Raw genomic sequence first — 23,652 nt, 5'->3', positions numbered from 1 at the left:
TGCATAATGTAGTAGATAACCACCAAAGTAGTAGTAGACTGTTTACCCTGTCTAGGGTAAAGACAGGTAAAGAAAAAACTATCAAAAATTCAAGACATTAAAATTTTCACTCCAAGCTAACAGTAGGTTACCATACGTAGGTCCACACAAAGCATGTTATCCACTCTACTCCTTGCTTTTATGTGACAGAAAGCTGGTTTGAATATTCTTCTCATTCCCCATACCATGATCATCAATAAAGCAGGACCTATCTGTGTTAGACAGTGAGTGGTTTGTAGCCATAATTTCTCTTGTTATGTGGCTGTTTCATTCCCAAAGTGAGATCCTCACTTATGCTGAAGAAAACTCCTGGAAGCATATTCCAAATAATATTGTAAGTGCAGGGATTCGTGTGCAGATTATGTGATTGGGTTTACAGACCCTTTTATGTCAGAGGACAGAGAAAACCTCTTTTGGGTGAAATTGCAGACTCCCTTGTTACTGCTGTTTAAAGAGATTAAGGTTCATGTTTGCTGTTTATGTACTGTAAAATCCTCTACCTGTTGAAGTTCACAGCTCTGTGCATTTTATTTTGCACGATAATAGGTATATTTCTTGCAGATATTCCTAGCTACAGATAATTCTCGGTCGTAAAACATGTTTACATTTATGAAAGGAAAGTGCTGATATAGGAGCTAAGTACTATTATGGAGTAATGCTGCTGCCTAAATGCTGTGCAGTCGTGGATGGTAAGATGTTTCCAAAGGTAGGACCTGTGGCTGTCAAGAGAGCTTACACTTAGTACTAGTTTGCTGTTCTTATGGATATATTTTTACAGTTGCATTGAAACATGCAAGTACAAGTACTGACGGCTTCTTTACTGTGGATCTTGTCATTATTTTGGTTTCTTTTGAGCTTGTGAAAGCAGGAAAGTCACAGTTACCGTACATGTTATTCTGCAATTCCTTGATGCAATATAAAAGGACTATTCAAACCAACACACTCCTCCACATATTTAATAAAAAGATTCCTGTGCTAGACATGATAGATACTTTAATTCCAAGGACCAGCAGAAAGATCAGCACATCTGCGAGGAAAAGATCTGCAAAGATCAGCAGAAAATGATTTGTTTTCCTTAGGTTTAGTTCTTCCTTTAAGTCAAGCCATTTCATACTAGAAAGTATCTTCTTAAAAGAAGAACATCTCTTAAAAGGCTTTCTTTTAACATTATATTGTAAATTCAGAGCCATTTTTCAGGAAAGAACCTGCCCTAATTAAGCTGGAAAATTGTCATCACTTCTTATTCATACCTTACCTTGGTGTGCCCATGCATGATTATCCCCTTACACGAAAGACTAAACTCCTTCATACTTGACATCTCTTTTTTATTTGGAAGTATGATTGATATATATATGTACATATATATACATGTATATATTTATATTTGCATATATAGCTAAGGCATCTTTGCAAAGATTATAAAAGGATTAGAAGTGATTATAAACAGAAAAGCATGTGCAAGATATGAAACAGAAGAGTATATAATAGATGTGAAAGCAGGAATGCTTAGCAGCTGTTCTGTCTTAGTCTTCCCTGAAGGAAAGTAACAGCATAAACACACCAATAAAGACCAGCAAGGATGATCTGAGATTGCAAGATGGAATGTGGAAGAAAACTAGTTAAAGAATTAAGATAACAGAAGTGGGTTCCATGGAGCCAGGATTTCTTGATTGTACTCACAGGCATCAACCATACCCAAACCATCACTGACAATTATGTGTGTAGGCAGTCTGGAGAATGAGGGAAGTCCCAAAGGAGTGTTATTTACTTGTATATAAATAAGGAATTGTGCACAGAAGATTAGACCGATTTGCAGTTTATAAAATTCAGATATGGTTCCACAATAATATTCATAAAGACAAAACAATTATGGTCCCAGTGCTCAGTTCAGTTGCTTGTGCTCTGATAAGTACATTTGGAGAAACTCTTCTAGTATGTTTCTTTTTTTTTTTTTTTTTGACTTAAATGTACTCATACAGGAAGTGCCAAGGTTAGCAATGCTCTGTCGTGTGCCTCTCACATCACTTTTGAAGTTAGAACATGGCTAGATTCAGGCACTAAGTCCTTAGTGGTGGCTAGAGATATCTGCTCTGGGAAAGCTTTTTCATGATGGAAAAAACTGAGATGTTCCCATGTCCTGAGGTGTGAGGTCAATCCCTTACTTGTCTCATTAGGAACTCCTGCCAACCCAACGTATTAGAATAATTTTTCATTGTTTGGAGAAGACATAATAAGCAATGTATTTACAGGTGACAAGCTTCTGTCTAGATTGCAGTCATAAATCTATAAATCACCTTTGTGTGTTTGTTAAAAGTTCAGGTGTGCTTTAAAAATATCAACATGGGAGATCGCCTTGGCTTGTATATTGTGCATATTTAATTTTGTGTATTGAGTATATAACTCTGTTAATTCTGTATGCTAACTTTCTCTTTGTTAATGGCCTTTACTATTTATATGCTTTGAAGAAGTGAGTAGTAAAGAATGGCTTCATATAATCTTAAAGTTCCTAGGTTTCAAAAAAGAAGGCCTTTCCTACAATAAAGAGCTTTTAAAAAATCAGTAATGCTTTCTGGCATGATCCCTACCAAAACAGTAAGAGTGAATATGAAGCTGCAGTGGGATGGAAGTCTTCAACAGAGTGTTTTACTCAGCATGTAAAAGCCAGATCCACCTTTTTGAACCTGAAAGTGGAAAAAATCCCTACTTCAGATTATATGTGTACCTCTGTCCTTGAAAAAGATTATCTTCATTTCATACTACCTGTATAACAAAGGAATATTAAAAGGAAATGGACGGAATACCTGTGAGAGAAAGACAATGTAGTGATAAAGATCTTGAATCCTTACAATAGAATATATTACAGTCACCTTTGAGGCAGCATTCATCGACATTTTTGAATTCAGTAATTCAAAGAGATCTGTTTAAATGAAGATCATGTCCTGTTAAAATGATTAGAGAAGTTAAACTAGACAAAGCAAACAGCGAGAAGAAAGCAGGCAGAGAGCAGATGTTACTTTAGGGTCTGTCACGGATGATTGCGGTAAGTTTAAAGGATGTTTTTTAAAAAGCATCAGTCTGGTTTGAGCTGCAGGATTGTCTCCTGGAGTTGTTTTCTACACCAATACGATAACTCAGTCTGTCCTTAAGGTCTTGTTTCCTTACAGTGCTGTCCAGTGGTGCCTTTTATTAGATACCCTTTTCCTAGGAATGAAGAAAACACAAAATGGAAAGCACAAGACTGTTTTAACAATTTCCATTGCCTGTGCCCCTCACAAATGGCTCTCTGTGCGTACTTACACTTACTTCTTGCCATGTGTACATGTGCCACCTATGCTTTGAGACTCATTTCTTAATAGGGCGGGCAGTTCTCCTGGAGAGTCAAAAAGACAAGCATGCCAAAAATCAATACGTAGAATGCTGGTTGAGACTGGTCGTCTGATTGCATGATTAGATTTAAGTTTACTGCTCAGATAACATGGATTTATCCCATTTTAATTTACTGAGCCTGTCACACTTGTGGTTCCTTTTGTCACTTGATAGTGAACCTATACTTGAAAGTGGTAACTGATGTGCAACAGCTTATAGACTGTTTTTCTTTACTAGTGCTTCACAGAGAAATGTGAGTTTATGATCAGGATTTTTGTGGTGGTTGTTTTTCTGGTAGGTGCTTGAGGTGACTTGTATTAATAATTCTCCTGTCCTATAAAATTTGTGTTGTAAACTCTAAATATATCATTAATGGGCAGTGGAGCATATTCAGATTGATGGTGTTAGGTACAGTACAAATTAAATTATGAGGGAATATTATGATTAAAAAGCTGACATAAAACTAAATGATCTTGATAGTGATGCTTCGCTTTTATGAGTGTGATTGGAGTTCTTCAACGGACCGTTGGTTGACTGAGTCCAAATTTTACCTTTACAATCTTAAACAAACTAAGAAGGAGAAGCCTGCACTTCCTTTCTAATTGCAAGCAGATATAAATCTGATCCAGAAAAGTGCTCAGCCTTTTTAAGGTACTCGTGTGCATTCTGCTCTCATTGAAATCAGGAGGAAAAAAGTACTTCAGGTACCCTTGAGGAGTTTGTTGCCTTACATCGTACAGATGTGCAGATTTGTGCTGCAAGGTATAGTAACATGAAATCCTGGATGTTACCTCTCAGCATAGAATAATAGGTGAGTGCTTTGTCTTGTAGGGATCTCGAAACAAGTTTTCTCATGTGTGTATGAGGCCTAGAGGAGAAAAGGGCTTTCTCCAAAGAGCACGGAAGCAGCACAGGTGGCAGAATAATCGAGAAATGTGTACAAAGACCTGCCCAACATCATGTTGCCTGTTCTACCCAAAGGTGGGCCCTGTAGTTTGGGCTATTCACTCTAGTCAGTGACAACCTGTTGTAGAGTCTTTACTCACAGTTTGCTCAGCCAATTCCTACTGCTGCTGTGCAAGTAAGCAGCTGGTCTCTGAACGTGACCAGTACGGAATTTGTAAATATAATCAGTTTGTCATCTTGCTCTGCATAACCTCTTAAGTAGCTATATTAACTAATGGAAACAGAATAATTTTTCTGCCTGACTTGAAGTGGTAATATATTTTTTCAACCTAGCAGCAATTTGTAGCCTATGTAGATTGGATTGTTTCACAGGAGAATTATTATGGTAATTTTAATTTTATCTTAGAACTTGTAATTATTCTACAGTATTGTTCTAATGTAACAGGCCATGCAGCAGTCAATTTGTTGTCAGTGCTCAGAATTGGACAGGGCAACTTAAAAAATTAGTTATAATCTTTTCCCTTTATCAAAATGTTTTGGGTGTGTGTTTTCCCCTATGAGCAACTTTCAAATATGATTATTAAAAGTTGCAGCGAGTATATTTAACACTGAAAAGCTGTAAGGCACAAACCCTCCATTTCAGAGTTATGCTTCTCTGAGTGTATGACAAACTTTAAGAGAACACGATGGGATTTGCTGCTCTTGTATAGGCTTATAGCTTTAGTTCTTCTAACTGTTCATATCTTACTCTGGTGCTGCATTTTGCTAGGTACTTTACTGATGTATCCTCAGGGATTTATGCCCTGAAGGCAGAATAAGTTTGTTTCAGCTACATGGATGTAGATTGTTCATTTTCTTGAGGTTTGTCATGGAATTTGCGTAGAGGGAAAATGTGACCAAAAAAAAAGGCAAAAAAAGCTTGTTTATAGTCAATCTGTATCAGGAAGGACAGCTATGAGGTCTTTATTCAGTCCTGTTTGAGGAAAAGCTTTAGGGTTCTCACTAAATTTGGATCTAGACCTAGCAGAGGGAATAACTCCTGGGGAGGAATGGACATTTCCCTTCTTCAGGATGAGGAAAGCATTAAAGGACAAACAATGCAGTTTTAACTCATATAGCATGACTCAAGCTAATCAACTAGGCTAGGAAAACTGGTGGGCCAGATCCTCACCAACTCCTGAAGGATGCTAGATGACTGCCCTGGAAATGCAAGACAAGAGTTAACTGTGTATAGTTTGTGGCAGGATTGGGCCTGGGTACTTGCCATGGGCTTTTCCTGTAAGGGATTTATTGCTTTAAAACTTTTTTTTTTTTTTTCTTTCAGTGTCATTAATCATGCTGAACCTGTACGACTAATATGGTTATAATACCTAACTCCATAGGGATTCTGCTACAGTTTAGTAATAATTACTGTCTGCTCTTGCAGATAGCTTTCATTGTAAAGCATTGCCAAAAATCTTAATGTGATTATCTTTAGTCATAATGTATGCTTCAGTTTGCAGATACTGTAAGAAAACGTAGATTGATATGAATGATTGTTTCAGTGTAACTTGGTTTTAGTTCCATTTGTAAAGTCTGCCTCATAATCTGAAATTTTGCTAATTGGGCAGTGCTACCCTTCAGTACAATTATGTATTAAATAGCATTAGGTAAACATATATTTCAGAAATCATCCATTATCCTCCCTGAATGCAGATCTTGGTAAAAGGCCCTCTTCTTCTTGCTTTTCTTAAAGGAAGAAGTGGCATGCTGAGGGAGTTGGGTTTGTCATGAGGAAAGTGCTTTGGAGGTGTCAGACAGTGAGACTTAATGCTGGAAGGGAGCAGAGATCTCTGCAGTCTCTTGGTCTTGAGCAAGGTGTTGGGCTGCACTTTAAAACTTGACATACCTTTTCCTGCAAGCTTTTTTAATCCTCCTTTTTTCTTTTTCTTCAGTATTTGTGAGATTTATTTCTTCATTTTTTCCTATGCTAGTGCACTGCAGGCCTAGCAGAGAAAGTACATCTTGCCATACATTGTGACTGCATTGGAAATCCAAGTACGCTGTCTGTTCTGAACTAAGTTTTCATTCTCTAGGAGCACAGATTAGATCATTAAGTTGTAGTGCCCTTATCAGTGTTTGCAAGCTGCAGAGTCTATTAATTGAATGAATGTGGCATGGGTTGATATACCACCTGGCCTAATCAGAAGGTAACCTTTTTCTGTCTTTAGCTATGGGTTTCATCCATCATCGTAACGCCTTTTTAGAGGCACGGCGTTGATTGGGGTTTTATTGCTGTGTTCTCTGTGTCTTAAGTTGTGCACAGATTCCTTCCAGTTTGTTCCTACTAAACAGGAGAAAGCTAGTTGTGTATATTTCATGCATTGATAATGAGCAAGTCACTGTAAGCCTTTGTGTATATTCCTTTTGACTAGAAAAAATAAAACTAAATGAGAAAACAGAAAATTCTGACCACCCGTACTACTTTCTGAAAGGCAGAGCAGAGGCAAGCAGTAGCTTTAAAATCCAGGGAGTTAACAGACTTCAAAGCTGCCTTTAGATTATGGTATATCAAAATGAATCTGTGTTAAAAACAGTGTACTGTGGAAATCCCTCCCCTTGCTTGTTGAATGCAAACATAGCTCAGAATATGAATTCTGCTACAAAAAAAAAAAAAGTGTTTCTTAACCTCGCAAGCACTGTACATTGCTGCTGCTACAAGGCACGTGTTCTTAAATTGCAGAGAAAAAGATACCAAGAACCGACCCAACGGTTAATGCAAGGCAAAATGTGTCTCAAATTCTGTTCTTATATTTTAATCTCAGCCCTTCCCAGAGAAAAGTGCTCATTTTGTCTTTGACTATGTGGTAGTGAATAGTGGGAGAGTATGTTATATTGGTGTGAATTTACTGTAGAACTTGTTAGAGGGAGGAATGAGGAATACTTGATTTTTTTTTAAACGTATTTGAGTTTCACAGAGGCCATTTAGATTTGTTTCTGAGATTTTTGTTGCAGACAGTGGATACAGGGAAGTAAAATGGGTCACAGGTTTCACTAGTTTCATACTTCAGTCAGTATTCTTTTTGTAAAAGTACCTGAAATATTCTGGGTTTTGTAGCAGTCTTGTACTGAACTGCTGAAATTTGTAATATTGCAAACTAATGGGCAATATTTTCCCATTCCAGATATGGCCACGTTTCACTGTGAGCCCTCTGTTGCATATTTTGTGACATATTTGGTGCTTGTTGGAGCCTTGTATGTATTTTCTCAATCAGCGTGTTTGTAATAGGACAATTATACTGGCAAGCACAACGTGAAGCACATGCATCGTGATCCCTTGTGGTGCTGGCAGGATGAGAAATGTGATTGAGGTTGTTTAAGAGGTTCCCTAATCCTGCTGAATTAAGGAGGGGGGTTCTTTCTGAATCATTGGTGTTTGCAGTATATAAAAATGTGAAATTGTTAGAAGAAATGTGTTATCATTAGGTTGGCACATGCTGCTGGTGCAGTGTTGGGGTTGGCAAAATTCTGATGAAATGAATGAAGAACTAAGCGCTGAGAAAAGCTGTGTCATGATTTAGTCTAGGTTCTTCAGAACCCTACCTTCCAATTTATGGAGGATACTGAGTAGTTAATAACATTTTAAATCTAAAATGCATAGGGTCTATATTTAAAATAATCTGTCATTTTCATACGGATATTAACCTAGTTACAAATATAAAACAATATGCATGTATTGGAGAATAATTTGTAATTCACAACATAACCAGGTAGTTTAGCTCACTCTTACTGTTTTCTTGACTTGCTCTACTTACTTGACAGGTATTTAACGCCCAGAAACTTTAGGGTCTAAAATTAGGCCAAGAGGTTCATCCCCCACCTTGCTAAAGCAGTCCTGGCTCATAATCCTTCTGCAATCTGACCGCACGCCCTGCTGAGCAGTTGTTCTGTCCCTCTGCTGCTACGGCACGACTGGTCTGGCTTCAGCTGCTCAGATTTGTTGGATATAGAGTACTGCTCCATGCAGGCCTATTTGTTCTTGCATCACCTTCATTTAAATAAATACACGTTGCCTAACGCTGTCCCCGCTGAAGCTTGCTTTGCCAAACTAAACTTAACCAGGTCTTTCAGCCTCTTTCCTGTGTCTATTCCAATATGATTAATTTTTCCCAGGTCTGAAATATATTTCAGAAGGGTCTTACCAACGCCTTGCACAGTGCATGAAGCCTTTCCTGTCTGTCTTCTCTTACTTGTTTATCCTCCAGTCCTCTGGTTACGCGGATCTTCTCCTTCAGTTAAAATACCCAGCTGAGTTTCTGGATGGCCAGTATTATTATTCTTGCTTCCAGGAGAGACTTTGCCATTTGCTCTGCATTTGCTACTGTTTAGCATATCTAAAATGGTTAGGCACATTTTTAGTTAAAAATACCATCTGAGTCAGATGTGGAATCTTAATCACTTTGCATCTTCCCTCTGTGCCCCGCGTTCTCATTTGGAAGGGTTAATCACCACGGCATTCAGAGAACTAGATGAGAGTCCTCTCTTCAGATTAAACAATACGAAGGCTGAGAGGTAGGGCTGGATTTAGAAGATGAAGGATTAGGACTGTTTAACTAATTCTTTCGAGGATGTGATTTCATTCTGTCTTGCTTAAATTGAAGTGGACCAGTGATTTTGTGATCCCATAAATATAGTAGATGAGAATATATTTTTATTTCCAGCATCTTGTTTAGCCCCCATATATTTTTGTGCAATTCTAACATAAATTTATGTCTGCAGCACTGAGATTAATTTAACATTGTGAAAGTGCTAGCCAATTGTTGTGCTGATAGTGTTTATTTCTGCTATGTAGACAAGAACAAAACATTGCTGATTTTTTTGATATCACCATCAATTTTGTAAATGCATTGGGAATAAATAAAGGATATGAGTATCCTGTCCTGTACCACTTACTTCTTAATGATCTATATTACCACTTGTTGGTAAAGTCTCTAAGTGTGTGTGCCACTGTGTGTGGTGTATACTTATTTTTGCTCAAGATAGTAAGAATGCACAAATCCCACTGCAAGCATTCCGACAGCACACTTGATTTACCTGCTCTATAATGATTTTCCAAGAAGCACGTTGCTTTTACAGTTACCTAATAACCTGTAAAGCTACACAGATCAATTAAAAAGCAAAATAGCATTCCTCCTCCCTCCAGAACACTTAGAAATAAATCCGAATTGGGATGGTAGCTAACACACAGGTATTTGAGCCGGCATTTGGTGAGCAATGCAGCCCCCCACATAGCGTATTTAGCAGTGTGTTCTCTAAGCTTCCCTGTTCCACAGACGAATATTCTGTTGACTGCCCTGCGCCAAGCTCCTTGATGTAGTGCTGTTGATCAGGAGCAGAGCCAGTTCATTTAAAGTTAGCTTGGTTATTTGAGCTGCAGCAGTGGTTTTGATGAAGAGCATGCACCTCTTGCAGAAATAACATTCAGCAAATTATGTTGGGAAGATAAGCTGTGCTTTAGAGGAGAAATAATCACACTTTCAGAAATTTAAAATCTACATTTGAAAAATACATTAATTTACAAAATGAAAGAAGGAATTATCTGGCGGTAGTAACTGTGTCATTGCCTTCCTGGGCTATGGAAATAGAGATATTTGTAAAGGAGCCGATACAAGTCTAATAAACAATATTATCTCTTGCTAATAATTCAGCCAGTACTTAGCCTGAATTTTTATTTATTTATTTTTTGGTGAAGAAACACTTCTGTAAACATGTTTTGCTCTTTGTTTTTCAGTATTTAAATCAGTTGCTTTACAAAAAGATTATAAAGCTGACTCCAGATTTCTTGGGATTTTTTTCCTTTGTTGGCTCCTAAACGAAAATAATGATGCTTTACAGCTAAGCAAGCAGAGCAATTCTGAACTATTTACTAATATTGCTGTGAAATTATACATAGCATCAAGAAGTAGAAAGGGAGATATTTAAACACTGAAAGAAAACTTTGGTAACTGCAAATCTAATCCGCCTACCTGGTTTAAAAAAAAAATAAAACTGTGCAAATGAAAAGACACAAATGAACTCTAACTGAATGTCAAGTTTTTCACAGGCAGATTGCTTTTAACGGAAGCCATGTCAGTGTTTCAAGTGCCTGCTGATCCCATCGTTTCTAACCCCATACTCAGTGGCAGGACATCAGTCAGCCCTGATGTCTTTCAAAGTAGTTGTATGTGTGTGCTCATAAAAAATCTGTCTTGTGGACCACTGAAGAGAACCTTGTATGTACATAATCCAGTGTGGTGTTTGGTATTGTGGTCCTAATGAATCAGAGCCAAAGAACGTGTCCACTTGAAGCAGGTATGATTGATCGAAATCACATAGCTATGTCATGAAATGGGCAAACATGGTGATTATGCAATGGAAAATGTACCCCTCTGCTCAGACTCAGCCAAACTCCCATTCATGAGGTTCCATAACAGCCATTTCTGAGGGAACCAGGCAGGAAAAGAAAAGAAGTTTCTAGGTCTTGTCTCCCGTTCCAAAACCGGGAAAGGTAAATCCGGGTAACTTGTGCTTACTAAGGAAGCAAATACTGAAATGTTTCTTGTCAAGATTTTTCAATAAAATTTTGAAAAGCACACGTGAGAATAATGCTCGTCACAAGCTTTTAGGCTTGGTGACAGTTCTATAAGACATAGGGTGTTAGAACATGGACACAAGACATGGACACAAGACCTTCCCCAGGAGTTCTAAAACAATAAAATTAAATTCCTCAGTGGGATGTGCATGGAAGAGTGTCTGAATCATCTCTCCTTTAAGAAAATAACCTCATTAAACAGGCTGCACTTACCTCATAAGAAATCTTTATGAGTTTTGATCCCTCCCTTGCATGGGCTTCAGATGCAGCAGGTGTGCCCTGGGACATCATCAAGAACTATTCTGGGTTCAGACCTCAGCTGGGGGATTCGAGGGCTGAATAACCCAGCACATCTGAGTTGTGGATTTCATTCCCTTCTGTTAATGCACTCTGCAAAAACAAGAGAAGAAAACACTGAGAATAAAGTAAATTTATATGTAAACTTTTACTTATGGGACTTCTTACCTACAGAGTTCATAGTGTTTTGCAAAGTAAATCTTTGTTTATTTGGTAAAACAGCAGCATGCCTGAGACTAAGAATCCACGTCTTAACTCTGTGTTGAATTTCATAAAGCACCCAGTAGAATTGTTTCTTCTTCAGGCATTGAAGTTTATTTGAAAAGCATAGTGGGGTAATAGTAAATCAACTAGTAAGCAGCATTGAAAAGATTTTAAAAATACTAAAAAGATTAAAATTACTCATGAAAAAATGGGTAAGTGGGAGAGGACTGTGTTGCTGGATGTCAGGAAACTGTTTTCCTATCTGCATTTGCAAACTGCATGGTCTAACCACCAGTATGCTACTGATAATACAAGAACTTTTTTTTTTTTTCCCCTGTAGGAGAGCACTGGGGACCCTAGCTTGAAAAATACCTGATAGACATTTCTAAATGTTCCTGTCCAGTGAAATGAAATTTTCAGTAAGTGCCAGTCGTCTCGCTAATTCAGACCATGAAAGCCACAGTTATCCAGTGCTGAGTCTGTAGGCTTCCAAATCAGTTTAACGATAAAATCTTTGGAAGGGAAAAAAAAATCCACTGCATAATTTTGGATTTCATGGTTTGATGTAGCATAGATGAGTCTATTTCGATAAACAAGTTGCAGGTCCAGTACTGAATATTGCTTACTGTAAGCACATTCTGATTGAGTTCTGTTAAAGCTGATTTAAAAGGTTTATTGTATTAAAAACTACAGCGGAGATACCTAGCTTGCTGATAAATGGAGTACCAGCGGATCATATCTTTGAAATTTATGAACATAGTAGATTATTATAAATGTCATTAATTCACTCTGAAATCATTTTGCAAAGAGAACAAGAGGATATGAAAAAAGTTGAGGAGCAGGAATATTAAATAAAAGGTGGGGGCAGGAGTAATGCTTCTTGTCACATGCCTGGCTTTCCTGTTTGGGGTTTAAGAAAGTCTGGCTATTAGGATGTGGATTAGTGGAAGATCATTCTTCTTCATGATGTAGGTCAGACACTAGCAAACATGTGGTGGAGAAAAAGCCTGTTTTTCCCAGTAGCAAGTGGAAACAGTAGCTCTGCGGACTTTGAAAGAGAGGACCAGACAGAGTGATTAGTTCTGATGTCCTGTGTGCTGTGCAACAGTTTTGAAATGTATGAGTAATGAAGGCTTCATGCAGAAGAGTCTCTGACTGCACAGTGTGGGGCCACGTTAATGCTTTTTTAAAAAGCAGCTCAGTTCCTGAGTAGCCTTTTGTGAGAAGTCATTTGTCCAAGTCAGAAAAAGGAACTGGCAATGTCCCGGAACATGCACAGGAGGAGTGTCCCCGGGAGAGCCTATTCACAGGAGCCTGACTTTAATTTCATGCTAAGAGAGGCTGTTTGCAGGTACTGCATCTTTCTGGAGAAACTTTTCTTATTGATTGTGTTAAGTCTGAGAGAATTTAAGATGAATGATACAGTGAAATTCATAAAGTTGATTGTATACTAAGAGCGAGAGTTCACACTTGTGTGCAATCAATTTGAAGAGGTCTTAAGAAGTGGAGCACTGTCCTTTGACAGCACTTTAAATGTTGGTCTGAAGAACTGTTTCTTCTTTCAGTGTTTCATCTGAAATCTCGTCATTTCTCATGCCATGGAAAGGATATAACTCTGATGTGTAGCAGTGTGTGATTGTAGCAAGCCACAAATTTATGTGTCATTCACCCGTGGTTTAGATACTTTTATTGTACTTGTGGTAGTTTCATAGATTTATCAGAAACTAGTTCCATTGCAGCAAAAATCTTTTAAAAGCACACTTAATCTCATTTGCAAGTTGTGATAATGATATTTTTGGCTAAGAAACGAACTTCCACATTTTAGTCTCTGTCTTCTCTCCCCTCTCCATTTTTAGATTGACTTTTACAATTCCGAATATTTAAAGAACTGTCATGACTATGACTTCAGAGAACCGACTGCACATAGACCAGCTCAGTCTCATTTGCATCTCTGTGGACCTGTAGAAGTATTGCCTTCTTTATAGATAAAGTTGTAATTGTGCATCCATCCTGCTTCTAATTCTTTTTTCACTCTTACAGTTAATATTCATGTTTTGTGGATTTTGCTCCTTGATAAGATACTGCTCTTTTAAGAGATAGTTGTTAGAAAGATGATCAAAGACAGACTTTATTTGTAAATAGTTGTTGTTTTTTTAAACACTGATAAACCCAATACTAGGTGTCTGTTTTTTTTTCCCTTCGGTTTCTTACTTCCACTGTCTGAAGTTGCTCAGTTTTAATCATCAAAGGTGTAGAATAAAAATGAAGGATTGTTTCTTTGCTGTTCAGTCCCTGAGGTTTTATGCTTTGATATCAAGAAAGACCCTTGGTGTCTAGGAGCAGCTACAGAAAAATTATAAATTATATGGGAAGAATTCTCAGAGAATGAAGTTTTTTGATACACTACTTTGCAGTCCTTGTAAGAAGTAGAAAAATTGTAAGTTTGTTATTTTTGTCTTCTATTTTTCAAGAATTAAAAACTTAATTTTCCAGCCTCTATATACTGGAAAACTTACATTTCAAGATAAATTGCAACCATAGCCAGGATTAGGCATTGAAATCATCACTGTCATTTTCCTTGTCTGGCTCCCCTATTGTCTTTTAGATTGATGTCTCATGAAAGAGACAAGATTGTCTAAATTTCAAAATGATGTAAGAATTGGAAGTGGTGGATTGTGTTTTTCAGTTTACGAATCAAATTATTTGTACCTTCATGTTGCTACTGTAAAAGCAGTAGCTTGAACATCTTTGAATACTTCTTGTTGGCATTTTTTATTGTGCATCGTGTTTGTTAGGTATAAGTGTCCTCATTTATAGATGGCAAACCTTGCTAAATCTGTTGATGTTTTTAGTATATTTTCATAGCCTGTAATTCCTAATAAGTCACTGGAGAAAGTGTGCGTACTGTAATGAGATTTGTCATACCCATCCAAGTTAATTGTCATGTATAAAAGCAGGTTTTCATAATTGTCTTCCTTCAGACACCTCACAAAATTGGCTGGTACTATTTTAAGAAAGTTTAGTGTGGAAATTTTGGTAATTGGAGTATTGATTATATGTTCAAAGCATGACATTTGGAATCATATCTTCATTTCTTTTCTAAGGAAAGATTATATCTACCCCCTGCAGGCATTTTAGTAACTAATCTAGATAAATCAAATTCTTCCTGCTGAGTGTAATTAATTTTTAAGCCAATCTAGTGTTTTGTAGACTTCTTGTTTTGTGTAGATCAGCTTGATTGCAATGAGACTTGCACTAAGATTAAATTTCTTTTTGGTTATATCAGCCAGCTGAAGACACACATCTGTGTTTTAGTGAATGTATACGTTTCCTAGTGGTAGCACCAGGCATCTGTTTTCTGCATGTTTGTGGGAAAACAATCCCTCTGTCCTCCTTGCATGATACTGATCAGAGCACAAGATTGCTGTAGAGGTTTTGGGTATTTTATTTCTTGTTCTAGGTAGCATAGGTACCTCTCTGAGAAGGTGCTAGTAACAAAAACAAAACAAAATAAAATAAAACAAAACAAAATTTTTAAAAAAGCAAAATGTTTGGCTACTTGTACTATCTTCTGATATCTAAAGTATCTATCTACTGCGTTATCCTATACAAATATAATTGGGGTGGGATGGGGAGAGGTTTGTTCAGACCACAGGCTCTTTACACCTGGGATTCTCTTTCCTTCTGCTACTCAGTTTTTTATGTACAAATATATAAGACATTCTAATTCCAGGAATTACATTCTTCTCCATCTTCTCAATCCCTTTAAGTTCAAATCCTGCAGTTATGTTAATGCAAATGGCAATTACAGTCATCCAGCAGCTCTAACGGTGCTGCTTACTACGGGTATGTTCCACCCACTTGGTGTAACAGAGCAATAAAATGGGAAAATTTGTCTATAGGCATTTCTGTATGTCTCAGCAGCGCATAAAATCCTAGCAGAGGAATTCTGTGATAAGTGTGCAGCCTTTCTTTCCCATTGGTGACCTGCAATCTGGGGAATCGTTTCAGCCACAACAGTGTTTTTTTGGGCAGGTGAAGTTAATGGTTTCTGACAGGAATCACTATGTAGGCTTGTTTTCTTCAGCTTGAGCTTTCATGTGTTAAGCTTTCACATGTTGGACCTGCAAGAACTTATCTGTATTTGCAACCAAAAGAATTATAAATAGGACAGCTGTTGATGTCACCATTCTAAGATTGCTTTATGATTTTTCTGTTCTAGAGTGGTATAAGTTTGAATTTCACTTTGCATCGTCTTCTGAATCATAATTTAAGCCTGACTCAAAGGTTCTCATTTGTTATCTATCAGTGATGAATTTTCATGTGCTTAAATATCCTGAATACCTTTTGTTCTTGCAGGGAAGTTACCTGGTATAAAGCTGGGTCTCCAAGCATTCCAAACAAAACTGGTGGCATTTGGCTCCAAAAATGGAGAGACTATATAGAGGGAATCCAAATTGGTACAATTAGTCATTCAAATTCTTTTCCAGTTAACAGGAAATCTACTTTTATGTCAATAAAGAGCACAGCAAGTTGAGACATTTTTACAGAACTATTTTAATCAAAAGGGTAAAACCCACAAACCAAAAGAAAACTTCACATAGTTTTTCCATAGAGGGGTATATGCAGGTTAATCTAGTTAATAACCCACCTGTAACTTGTAATTGCTGAAATATGTACGTGAGAAAAAAGGAGAAAGCATGACAATATCATTTGTTCATACAATGCACAACTTTCCCTTGTAAGTGCCTTATGAAAACATTTTATGCCACTGCTATGAAATTGGTTGATTGTATGAAACATAGTAAAGAACAATAGGAAGTCTTTGTTGCAACATTCTGCAGTTACATATATCTAGCAGTGACTGTACACTGGGGAGTTGAAGGCCAGTACAGTATAGATGAGCAAAGTCCTGACCGAGATTTTGTAGAGGATCATCACCTTGTCCATGGACAGATACACGCTTACATCTGATATTAATGGTATTAGTTTCATTTACAATTTCACTGAATTTATCTCAGTATATGCAGAAGAAAGACATAGGGAAGATATTTGATGCTAAAGAGGTTGAGCACTGCTGTGGGCATATGGAGAATCCAAGATACTTAACACAAAAGAAAAAATACTGTTTTTTCACGTATCATGTAGCAGCTTTCTTTTCGGTGCTTTTCTCTTACAAATCTGATATGTAATTAATTTAGATTGGAAAATCCCCCTACTGGGGAGTACAGACCTCTTCTACCAACAGGCATGTAGAATTAGAAAGACATGAAATTACTTAAATTCAAAACCTAAAATCTGTGAACTGTGGCTGTCACCTTTCTTCTGTGAAGACATATTGTTAGACTTCATGTGAATGGAGGTAAGTAGATACTGGATGATATATTTCTTTGGCTCTCCTTGCACTTACATAATTCATCAGCACGTATTAACATGTACATAAAGCAGCTTTTCGTAATACTTCAGAATCCTGTCTTTGTACTGGAATCTATATGTGAATAGAGATTGTAATATTCCCTGTGACTATTGCTAAAGAGAGGAAGTTGCAAGTGAGGAAAGCAAATGTCTTCCAGCAGAGGGTGAATGTGGTGGCCGGTGTTGGAGTAAGTTATGTTAATTCATGGTTAGACTTTAATTTGTTGCTCATTGTCATCTTTGTTAAAAATCATTAAGCAAAAGCCTTGCCATGTATCTAAAAGTGATACCAGGAATGAACACTTGTTGTGTATCTGCATGAGCCTGATGTCCTTACTGCATACCTGAAATACTTAGAAAAATTTTATTCCATTGAGAAGAATGGGCCATTGGTTTCAGGAGAGCTTCGTAGTTCTGTGATGCAAGTTTTACCCCACAGCTAGTTATGCTTGTAGCATAGATGCTGTTGGAATTGAGTAACTTTTCTCAAATGTTATTGGTCCACTTAAATGTTTTTCAGCAGTTTGTTGATCTCACATCCCTTACAATTGCCAAGATGCTGATGGTAAGGAAGATCTATTCTGGTCACCTGGATTTGCTCAGTGATGTCTGTGCCATTGAGCTTGCTTCATGAGGTGGCAGGCATTGCGTAGGGGAGTTATATACAGTGAGAAAATCAAACTCCATTGGCTGTTTTTGTTTTTTTAATGAGAACTTCTGTTTGCTTTTTTTTTGGAAGAAGCCACTTTATTCCCTTTAGAAATCCTGTTGATTTACAAGTGATGGCACTCACACAGCAGAAATCACTAACAGCAAGCACAAGAAATACCAAGGGAACATTTGGTAGTCCAATAGATTTTCACTCAGCACGTTCTTTGGTAATATCCTGATTTTTTTCTAGAAAGGCTTATTTAACTTCTTTTTTTTTTTTTTAATCCCTATCTTTTTCTGTAGACTTTTAATTCATCTTTAAGTTGCGTGCTGGTGATCAGCATCTTTATGCTGTTAATTCTAATTAAAAAAAAAAAGAAAAAAAAAAAAAGACACTCCTGGGAGGTCTTTAATTTTAAACTCATCATTTTGTTTGATGCTGTTTAGTAATAGCCCACTGGAACCATAAAACAGAATTCTGCTTCTTTATTAACTTGTTTTTACTAATGAACATGCTTGTTCGTTTAGCATAGGATTTTTATGTGTACTGGGCCAATGACAATTTCTTAAAATATCTCACAGATTTCATATGCCATCTTCTGAGGATTTAAGGTCTAGCATTCGACATGTATTTTTCTTTCTATAAACTTTGGCAGAGTCCAAAGAGCGCATTTTTGCCTTTTGCTCTCATAGATACACCTTGCTGTCAAGATATACTACTGTATTTCTGCTTGATAAACATACATTATCTCTCCAGCCAGCACTGTCAAAACATGTGGCGTTAACCATATGTAACTGAAGTGATGTATGTCATGTTTTTTGTTTCTTCCTCTCCCTCTGTGAGCTACACATGGATGTATTTTTCCCTAGTCCATGTAGAATAAGAGGGGAAGAGGAAACTTTATGGATGTTAACTCATAGAACTATGATTCTATAATTCTGTGATTCAGAAAATATAGTTACAACAGTAACAATAAATCTTTGTCCTATTTGTAAGTCATTCCATCATCTGGAGAGGGGAACTTGTCCCTAACTTTACATTTCTGTGTCTCTTGGTACCTCTGAAAGCGACGGGAAATAAGCAGGCTGTGAAATTTCAGCAGATAAATCTGTGCTTGGGAGGGGAAAGTAAGACAGGCTATCTTCAAAACTGAGCAGTTTTGCTTAGTCTCTGAAGTACCTTGCATTAGCATCTTTCATGCTGTAATTGGCATTAATAGTGTGTTGTGATGGAATTGAAATGCCTCATTGAGCTGCATGCTCTCAAAAACTTTACTGGCTGTCCCATACCATTTACTGCTGGAGACTTGTAATGGCTCCATACTGATTCTGAGTTAGTTTAAAGGAGTTGCGGTCCTGATACAAGGTCATTGCCTGAATATTGCACCCATTTCTCTTCCATTAGTGTTTCACAAGCACAAAAGGACAAAGAATGAAATGTGTTTCCTAGCTTATCAGTGCTATGAGAGGCGTTGCTATTAATTACTGGAACAGAGCGATAATATTAATATCCTTGCCCAGCTGCTCCTGTGAGTACACAGTATGCTGTTAAATGGAGTAAGAGAGTGTTCACTTGTCTTGAAGACGCAAATTAGTTCTCCCTTCTCTCTACTGCATTTGTCTGTTGTATAGTTGGAATACACGTATGTTGTGGACAAATTTTGTTTTTTAATTTTTAACTTTTTTTTTTTTTTTAATGATATAAAAATACACCTGTAGAGGGAATAAAAAAAGTCACAATTAGACACCCAGGTTCCACTTACAATGCACAGCAAAAGGCACTTCTGAAGGTGACTCATAAAGCCTTCATGCTAAGTGAGAAACCAGCTAGGGCTGTTGGAAAGAGTATGTCCCATCACAGAGCTCATGCACAAGCTGGTGCTGGAGGCAAGCTGCTCAGAATTGGTCTTTAAACTGGTTGGGAGAAGCAATGATGGTGTAGGGAATCCTCTTTTCTGACCCCTTAATGGAGGCAGCACTTGGGCCAGAATTGGAACACGTAGTGTCCGTGCACTGCTTCAGCCCACTGAGTCTAGCTGCTTTCTCCCATCTTTCAGGAGGGTGTCCCCTCACCAGCATAAGGGTGGCCTCATTGTGGAAATAGTCTTCTGTTCTCCCCTTAAAGCTGGGCTTTGTCTGGAATTAGATCATTTTACATGGACTCACATACCCATAAAGTCACTGAATAAAAATTGCCCATATCTCCTACCTGAGTGTTCCACCTACTAATTGAGGGACCCTTCATGCCTCTTTTTCCCAGTTGCCGTCATGGGTTGAATGTGAATGTACAAAGCTATGCTGTAAAAGGTCAACATCAGCTTCCTCTCCCCCAAAACAGGGTTATCATGACTGCATTTTATGAGAGTTCCAGTCCTTGGTGTAAGCAGTAGCTGTGCTCAGAGCCTGGGCACCAAATCTGGTGGCCTTCAAAGACTAATTCTGCTCTGCCCCATTCCTGATTCCTTAAGACTAAGCATTCTGGCACACACCAGCTCTCTTAGGGATTCAACTCACAGTGATCTTGCTGATGAAATCCTGAATTATCCTTGGCGGGGCTGGGCTTTCTCCTATTTGAACTGAATTTGGCCAAAAGAATCAAAATTCGCTATAGTTCTTAATATTTCAGCCTTCTTTACATTGTGCACAAAGCTTATTGTGTCCTGTTTGCTGATAGCAGGGAATGCAATTTGTTAAGTACATATAATTAAGATATTTTATGCCTAGTAGCTATGTACTAAGAGGACAAGTTTCATAATAATTTAAACTACAATTAATATAATGATTAATTAGGAGGTGAGAGAGCTGTAAGAATACAGTAAACATTGCCAACATTGGGGATTTTAGTAAGTAAAACCAAGGTATAAGCAAAAGAACCTGAAACTGGAACTTTATTTTGAAACCTATCCTTTAGGCAACTTAGAAAATGACAAAAATATCATTCATCCAAGGACAGTTTAAATAACAAAGAAACCAAGATAAGATTTACCAGACAAGTGATGGTCATGGCCTGATGCAGCATGGTCCTGACAGAATGCACAATTAACCTTTTTGTTTTATTCTGCCTGCTTCAAATACCTGCAAGGTTATAATATTACCCTGTGAAAATGAATTTGAGTGACCTACGGCTAAATAATGACATGAACAGTAACAAGAGAGGATAGGTGCAGTGAAGAGATGAGTATTCTTGCTTAACCACTGAACCTTAATAACTGTATACGTTACACTTTATTTAGTTCAAGTATTTGGTTAACAACCATTTATTTTCTATCAGTTCTTTACTGTGGGGTAATGTTAGCGCTTCATAAAAACATTCTTTGGGCACACTTAGTCACGGAATAAAATTAAAACTATTTTGTTCCTACTTTACAGTATGTTGCATTCTGGAAGTGCTGCAGACTTTTCATGTTTATCACTAGTGCAGATGCGTGAATATTTATTGAACATATTGTCTGGTGTCGTTATATATCTGGGGAAGATGCAGTGTTTGAATTCTAAGTATAGTCATTGGAAAAAAATGCTGTAAATCCTTTGTCTTTCTAAAATACTTTATTGGATTCTTGTAAGTTGAAAGGCATGAACTCATTTTGCTTCTCTCTTCTTTTACATAGAAGTTTCCGCTATTGCAAGATACTTGCCTTGGTAGTAAAGGTACATCACCCAAAGCATCAACCTAAATCTCAATGCATTCCATTGAATTCAGGCAGACCCTGCACAGTTCCTTCACCTGTTATCAGCATCATTTCAAAGCTGGGCAGTTACTCTTGCAGAAACTGAAAAACCTCACAGATGCTTTGCAGCAATTGGAAGAAAAAACAAAAGCACTTTTGTAATGCCCCTATTAATAAAAAGTTAAGAATGACGATAGGAAAATGTGCTGAGAGGTTCCAGACAAGAACTGGCCAAAGTGACCAGTGTAGGGATTGGGTTATAAAGCATTTGGTTGTTGATGATCTGGTGAAGCTAATGACCAGCTCTCAAGAATGACATCTTTTATGACTGTTCCACCTCCATGCTCTGTGAATTTTAGATTGAGAATACTAATAATAACAATTTATATAATTAGGGAAGTTAATATCTGAATAACATTTTCCAAGTGTCTACTGCTACTAGTAAGGCAAGGCATAATACATGGACAGTATGGTGATTCTTCTTAGGATGCCATGAAAAAAGGGTTGGGCTTACTAACACCGTGTTTTAAATAAGGATTTCAAACACGGTTTTCCGATACCGCTGATTTCTTTTTCAATTGTTTACTTGGACTGGAAAGAGCTATGTACTGACCTAGTGCTGAACTCCAGGATTTAGCTTTGGCTGACTTCACAGAAGTGCTTTTGTACAATAGGCTTCTATTCATGCCGGAGGTCTTGTTGCATTTGCTGTCTTCAAACCAATGGATTTAATATGCCAATGATTTTGGTGCTACAAAAAATTCCCAGGTAGTGGGAAAAAAAGCATCTGCTGCCTCTTCAGATGCCAAGATTAAAAGAAAAATCTTTTTTATTACTCAAAAATTTTCCTTAAACATACTACTGTGTCACAAATGCTGTTTATTCTGCAGCAGTTTAGTCTTGCATTGCAAGAATTACTCAGAGAAAGAGAGAAACACGGTGTTTAAGATGGGGAGATGGAGAAGTAGAATGGGAGAAAAGGATAAAGAGAACAGCCCTGCAAGAAGGATTTTTTTCTGAACAACATTTGATTGTACTCTTTGCTTACAGCAAAATAGGAAGATAGTGCTGTTTAATGTATTGCAGATAGGCAGTGTACTAAAAATCAACCTATTGGTGTTGAACTTGAGGTCAAAATATCTTTTTCTTCTTTATGGCAGCACTCTGCTTCTAGTAGGAATCCAAAGAACTTAAAGGCCATTTTGTTTGAGGAAACCCGTGGAGGTCACATCCCTACAACATGATTTACTGTCCTACAGGAAAAGTAGGAAGCAGCAAGAGAAACAAAACTTTCCAGCAGTAAGAACCTTTCTCTTGTTTGGATGATCAGATCTTCTTTATACAACTGGAGAACAGTTTTATTTGTTATTACTTACAAATATGAATCGACCATAATAAGTGATTAATCTGACCTGGTTGGCAGTTATGATGGATAGTTATAAATGTTGACTTACAGGTCCCATTTGAAAACAAACTGGCTGAGCCATCTTAATGAGTTTTTTTCTGGAGTGTGTACACAGTGCAAATAATTAAAATTAAATTGAATCTGAGTCCCATGTAATTACAACTGAATTTATTTGATTATGCTTCCCGTAAGGAGGGTAGATACAAAGGGATTCAGTCATTTTAAAGCTTGTTGCAGTTTGTAGATAATATGTCTCTGTTGTCAGCTTGGAGGAGTTAATGGAATTGGAAATATTTCATATGCTTATGTCACCTTTTATCATAGATTTCAGCAATACTCCTTTAATTCCAGCTTTGATTTATACTTTTCTAGCGATGGTTTTGTGCAGTGGGCTTGAGGAAGGTTGGATTGCACCCTCTGGTCATTGACTGGGAAAGGACCAAAGGTGGGGGAGGTTTTCCGCTTGTATTCAAGATCTTAAAACTTGTTTTATAGTGTGTTTGTTTTTTTCCCCTCAATATTCAATAAATCAATATTTATAGAAGTAAAAGCTGAACGTAGAAGAGAAGTCTCCTAGAGCATTTGTGATTGATCACTTCTGTGCAGCTTCTTACAGTATTGTCTGTGTTTCTGTTCACAATAGAAGAGAAGAAGAAAAGTTCTCTGTTTAAAAGAAAAAGTTCTAAATTGCTGTTAAACTGCTGTGAATTATTCATTCAATTAATGTGTGTCTGTAAACTTCAAAAATTTTTAGTCCACTGTTTGTTGGATTAGGCCTGTAATAATACATTGTTCAACAAAGTGATAATCAAAGTAAATCTGTCGGATAATGCAGAAGAGACTGTAGGTTTGTCTCCTGGAGAATGCTATTAGAGTTTATGAATAGATTTTTAAGTGTTCCTAAGTACAGCATGCATTTATTATCTAGTTCAGAAGTTAGAAAAATCCTGCATTAAGATTCCCAAATTTGCTTTTCGTAGTGGTGGATATACTCAGTAACTCTCAGATAAAATGCAAGAGTGATCATAAGCTCCTGAAAGTAATGCTAATTCACTACCAACCTTTTTCTTAATTATAGAAATAAAAGCAGT

General features: G+C 37.3%; 1 protein-coding gene across 29 annotated transcripts in view; it reads left to right on the top strand.

The window, feature by feature from the left end:
• NCKAP5 (NCK associated protein 5) overlaps window positions 1-23,652 on the top strand; it is a 435,214-nt gene that overhangs the window by 253,507 nt on the left and 158,055 nt on the right. Inside the window, exon 1 of one of the 29 annotated variants that reach the window (XM_068687326.1) lies at window positions 12,677-12,773. The exons of 27 other annotated variants lie outside the window; for them this stretch is intronic. In XM_068687326.1, the coding sequence (XP_068543427.1) occupies window positions 12,682-12,773 (92 nt within the window). In that variant the 5' untranslated portion in view covers window positions 12,677-12,681. Of the gene's footprint in view, window positions 1-12,676; window positions 12,774-23,652 lie in introns of those variants that run through there. One more of the 29 variants, XM_068687325.1, reaches the window with a different exon arrangement.

This window comes from Anas acuta, chromosome 6 (assembly GCF_963932015.1).
Source record: "Anas acuta chromosome 6, bAnaAcu1.1, whole genome shotgun sequence".
Lineage (NCBI taxonomy): Eukaryota > Metazoa > Chordata > Aves > Anseriformes > Anatidae > Anas > Anas acuta.
The sequence above is the reverse complement of the archived record's forward strand: the minus strand, read 5'-3'. Positions and strand labels throughout refer to the sequence as shown.